The sequence below is a fragment of the Camellia sinensis genome, chromosome 1, assembly GCF_055761805.1.
Source record: "Camellia sinensis isolate YWXY chromosome 1, ASM5576180v1, whole genome shotgun sequence".
Taxonomy (NCBI): Eukaryota; Viridiplantae; Streptophyta; class Magnoliopsida; order Ericales; family Theaceae; genus Camellia; species Camellia sinensis.
Genome location: NC_138961.1, coordinates 17,708,754 through 17,713,641, shown reverse-complemented (window position 1 = coordinate 17,713,641; position 4,888 = coordinate 17,708,754). Strand labels below are relative to the sequence as shown.

Below are 4,888 nucleotides of genomic sequence, written 5' to 3'. Positions count from 1 at the left end.
TCTTTCTGGTCTTGTTTACATATGCAGTTTCTGCAGACATCACATAGACTGACTCTAGTTTTCGTCCTTTTATCACCGGCTCTTCCATAATCTCAAGGTCACGATAAACTTTCACATCTTGAGGACCAAACAGAACAAGATGACCTGAAGATGTTAATTGTGCTACCGAGAGAAGATTCTTCTTCATACCTGGAACGTGATAGACATTTTGAAGCGACACATCATTAGTATTATATTGGGGAGAGATTACCGTATTACCAATGTGAGCTATCGGTAGCTTTGAGTTGTTCGCTGTGACCACCACATGTCTTCCCTTGTACTCCGACAAATCCTGCAGCTCTTCTTCACCACCCGTCATATGATTTGAGCAACCTGAGTCAATGATCCAATCTCTCATAATCAATTTGTTCAGACGTTGTTGCTGTAAAAGCTGATTCTTCTATTGCAGCAAAAGATGCCTGAGCGTCCCACTCATCTTCGCTTTTGGAAGTAGCTGCATTACTTTCCACAAGCCCTTTTTTCGACCAACAATCTTTTGCCATGTGACCCTTCTTCCCGCAATTATAACACTTCCCTTCAAATTTTTTCTTGGTGTCAGGATTCTTCGAATCTCCCTCAACACGGGTGCTCCTTTCACCTTGATTACTTTTTGCCTTGTCCTCATTCTTTTTAGTTCTACTGACGGTGCACTGCTTGGAATTCCACCTGCCTTTATAAGCATAAAGTGCTTCCTCTTTACCCTTAAGTGAAACCCCTTCCATTTGTTTAGCCAAAGCTTCCTGACCAGCAAGCAAATTCTCAAACTCACCAAGTGATGGTTGTTTTTGCCATCCCTGTACTGCAGCAACAAAGCCTCTGAATTCTAGTCTCAAACCATGAATGATTATTCTCTTCACCCTGGTTTCACCAATTTGAGCTTCTGGATCCAACTCGGAAATTTCCCGACATAACAACTTCACCTTGTGAAAGTACTGAGCGATCGTCAAGTCACGCTGTGCTACTGATAGCAACTCGCTCTCTAGAAGTTGGAGCCTTGTGTCATTCTTCTTTGAGAACAACTCGGCAAACGTACTCCAAGCTTCTTGAGGGATTTTGGCATCTCGAACGTGCTGTAGCACATCTTCTTCGACCGTCGTTTTCAAAGCAAACATCGCTTTGCCCGCCTTGATCTTCCATTTCCGCAGCGTACCATTCGCATCCTCAGCCTCCGGTTGATTCATTTCGCTTCCATTCACAACCTCCCACAAGTCTTGGCCTTGCATGTACGACATCATGCATGTTGACCAAGTATTGTAATTCTGGTTGTTGAGCTTTTTGATTCCGCCAATGACTTGAAGATCACCCATCTTACTCTCTCTTTTCCTCACGTGTTTTACTCTCACACACTCTCAACACTCCCTCTTCAACCTGGCTCTGATACCAAATGTAGAACAGAATCTATAACTGAGGCAAACAGAGGAGGAAAGAAATACTTTTATTGATGTGATAATCATAATACTTCACCTGACACAACCCTTTTATAAGCAAAACCATCAACAGAAACTTACTAAAAAATAGGAACAGAAAGATAACATGTGCAGCAACATGCTGCAACAACCTCCCTAAGACTAGGATAATTCCTAACTTATTAAAAAAAACTGAACAGAGGCATATCTAAAACAAAACAAACTTGACTTGTTCAACACATCCTCACAGTCACATGCTGATGTTGATAACTCTAACATGGTTGTGGTGGGTTGGGCTCCACAGGCAAGAATTCTGACCCATTCAAACACTGGTGGCTTTGTGAGTCACTGTGGATGGAATTCTATAATGGAAAGCCTAAAGTTTGGGGTTCCAATTATTGCCATGCCAATGCATTTGGACCAGTCATTGAATGCTAGACTGGTGGAGGATGTTGGTGTGGTTGTGGAGGTCAACAGAGACATCAATGGAAAACTCAATTGAGAAGATATTGCCCAGGTAATAAGGAAAGTTGTGGTGGCGAAAAGTGGGGAGGAACTAAGAACTAAAGCAAGAGATTTTAGCGAGAATATAAAAATGAAAGGAGATGAACAGATGAATGAGGTTGTAGAAGAGTTGATGCAACTTTGTAAATCACTCAAAGATTAGAATCTCAAATTTATTGAAATGTTTGGGTGATTAGGTAAGATACTTTAATGTGATTTAGTCCTTCTTGTTTTGAGTGTCATTTTCGTGTTAAAAGTTTTTATACCTACCTCGTTGATTTGCATCTTGCTCGCAATTTTTGTTGTCTGCTTTTTTATGTTTATTTTAGATGGATTTGGTGTTTTGTTTTACCACAAGTAGTTCATACACTCGAAATCAACTAAAAATATTATATACTCCCACATGTAATAATCAACAAGTTTCTAAACATAAAAACTAATTATAGAACCATGGACGGATAAGATTTTCTAAAATTGGACCTTCCTAACAAACTCGTCAAATTTTGCCATTTTTATGTATTTTATGTCGGATTACGTAATTGATTTATGTGTTCATTGAAAAACCGTTTTGCTAATGTCTCAAAATGATGTATGATATCTTCATATATATTGTCATTCTTAAGATGTCAGAAAACAGATAATTAACGACCTACTTTCTAGAATTCAACTGTCCACAAAACTATTAGTTTGTGATCAATTTTTGTGTTCCTAAACTTTTTCTTTTAAAAATCTAATGCAGAAATCCTACCTTATTTATCTGCTTAAGAAGATTATACAGCTGGATATGGGTGATTGAAGAAGTCTATATTTTTTTCTTGTGGTTTTTCATTCACAAGTAGGGTTTTGCTTCCTCTTTTTTATTAGTGTTGTTCTGTTTTGAAAAAATGAAAATGAAACCAACTAGAATAATTGTTGTTAGAGTGAATGAGAGTTAATGTTGGTTGGAGGAATTTTTTTTTTTAGGTCCACAAAGCCTTTTATTTTTTAAATTTCAAGGGGTTTGGCTTAGTGGAGTTTTTAGAAGTTTGTTCAATATTTAATTTTAGTATCTCAGAATTAATTGAGATACACATAAATTACCCAGACACTTATTATAAAAATAAAAATAAAAATTATTTTTTAAGTTCACTGTTTTGTTGTAGTGGGACTTAAAAAAAAATGTAAGAACTCACTTGTTTTAAAAATTACGAGACACCTTTTTGAGTCAAATGTTCAACAATAAACAATGGCAAGAACTTAGATAATGTCATCTGCGATTGTAACCTGAGGAGTATCTACCATAACTCCATGTGCAACACCAAAGTCCTCTCTCTCTCTCTCTCTCTCTCTCTCTCTCTCTCTCTCTTTTTATATTATTGAGTTCACGCATTGGCTTCCAGTTTTCATTGGTATCAGGCCAGTTCTGATTTTTTTCGGATATAAAAGTGAACTTTTAACTCGGGATTTTTCATACATAATTTTACAAAAAAAAAAAAAAAAAAAAAAATTATGTGTCTAATTTTTATTTATTTATTTTATATATTTAGCAATACTCGTCAAAAGGTTATTTTCAATATATATATATGTATATTAAAATTTACGTAAATATAAATTAAAGTTTACATTAAGAAAATGACTAGAATAATCTAAATTGAAGTATCAAACAAAAAGTAAATAAATTGTAACAAAAATCACTTAAATATCATTCTTCTATCATTTTTAACTATAAAATTACTATCTAGTTCCCATAATCCAACTTATAAGCTAAATTATTTTCGATGGATAAAATTGCTAATTCATTAATCTTTCATTTGACATGGTTGAGTAAAAGTAAAATCTAATCAACTTTAATTTGAATATAGTAACTAGAAGTAATATAATCAGTCTTATTCTATATATAATCATACATCTGGAATATAACCATTCAATAATTTACCACATCTGATAAAAAATAACTATCTATTAGTCTTAAATAATTTACCATATCAACCATCTATTAGCTTTAAATTATAATTGAATTTTGTTAAGTCCTTTTAAATTTCAGTAAGATTTTTTTATAGATTAATATAATAATTAACAAAAATTTAGAGTATTTTCTATAGTCAATTTTTGGGGACCCGGCTTTGCCAGCCCGTGCCCAAAAGCCGGCCCTGATTGGTATCTTCATGAATCAACGTCCTTACATAAATCAATATATGAGAGAGACCGAGAGATATCATGGATACAAAACAGAGCAAAGAAAATAATCTCAGTTCCTAGTGCTTGCAAAGAAACTCACACAGAAATTTCCACATATATTTGTGTTCTACCCCAATCAATCTCAGTTCCATCAAGAAAAGAATCACTGAAAACTACTGTCTCTCCATTGAAGTAGTAGAAATCCACCTTCCATCCTCGCCCGGGCTTCCTCCTCACTACCACACCACAAAACAACCTTTGAAATGGCAAGCCCAAGCTTCTTCACAATCCTCAACACACTAACCCCAGACCTTGTTATTCATGACTTATGGAACCCACAAGATCAAGATCGGTGGTGGTGTTGAATTCCCATTTCCGGCTATATTGTTGGAACAATCTTCTGTGTACATAAAATAACTTGAAATAAATTCAAACAAAATAAATAAATAACATACCAGATTTATTTATCGAACCGAATTAAAATTAAGACCAAGTCGAGTGTGTGACACTCTGTCCTTAAGACAGATTCGCCCTGCTACGGTGCTTACGGTTGAGTGGCGTCTATCTCCCAGGATACAATGATCTTCACAAAATTGTTGTAGCACACCAAACAAAATTGTACGGCGAACCAAACCTTGTGTTCTATACTCTCTTTAATTTATTCTAAATCTAAAATGAAGAGTAATGCATACAAATGAAATCTGGACAACAATATCAAACATACAGACTAAATTTCGGATCCCCTAAACACTGCTGAAAGTAGGTATATATAGGCACACAAA

The 4,888-nt window shown here is 35.3% G+C and overlaps 1 protein-coding gene across 1 annotated transcript; it reads right to left on the bottom strand.

Annotated features, from left to right (window-relative positions):
* Window positions 1-377: 377 nt before the first annotated feature.
* On the bottom strand, window positions 378-1,346 carry LOC145820973 (uncharacterized). The gene has a single exon (XM_082917633.1). The coding sequence runs from the start codon at window positions 1,344-1,346 to the stop codon at window positions 378-380; it is 969 nt and encodes a 322-aa protein (XP_082773759.1).
* Window positions 1,347-4,888: the final 3,542 nt, after the last annotated feature.

Bases quoted from the DNA above. Each gene is read 5' to 3' on its own strand.
- LOC145820973 (XM_082917633.1), bottom strand. From the start codon at position 1,346: ATGGGTGATCTTCAAGTCATTGGCGGAATCAAAAAGCTCAACAACCAG.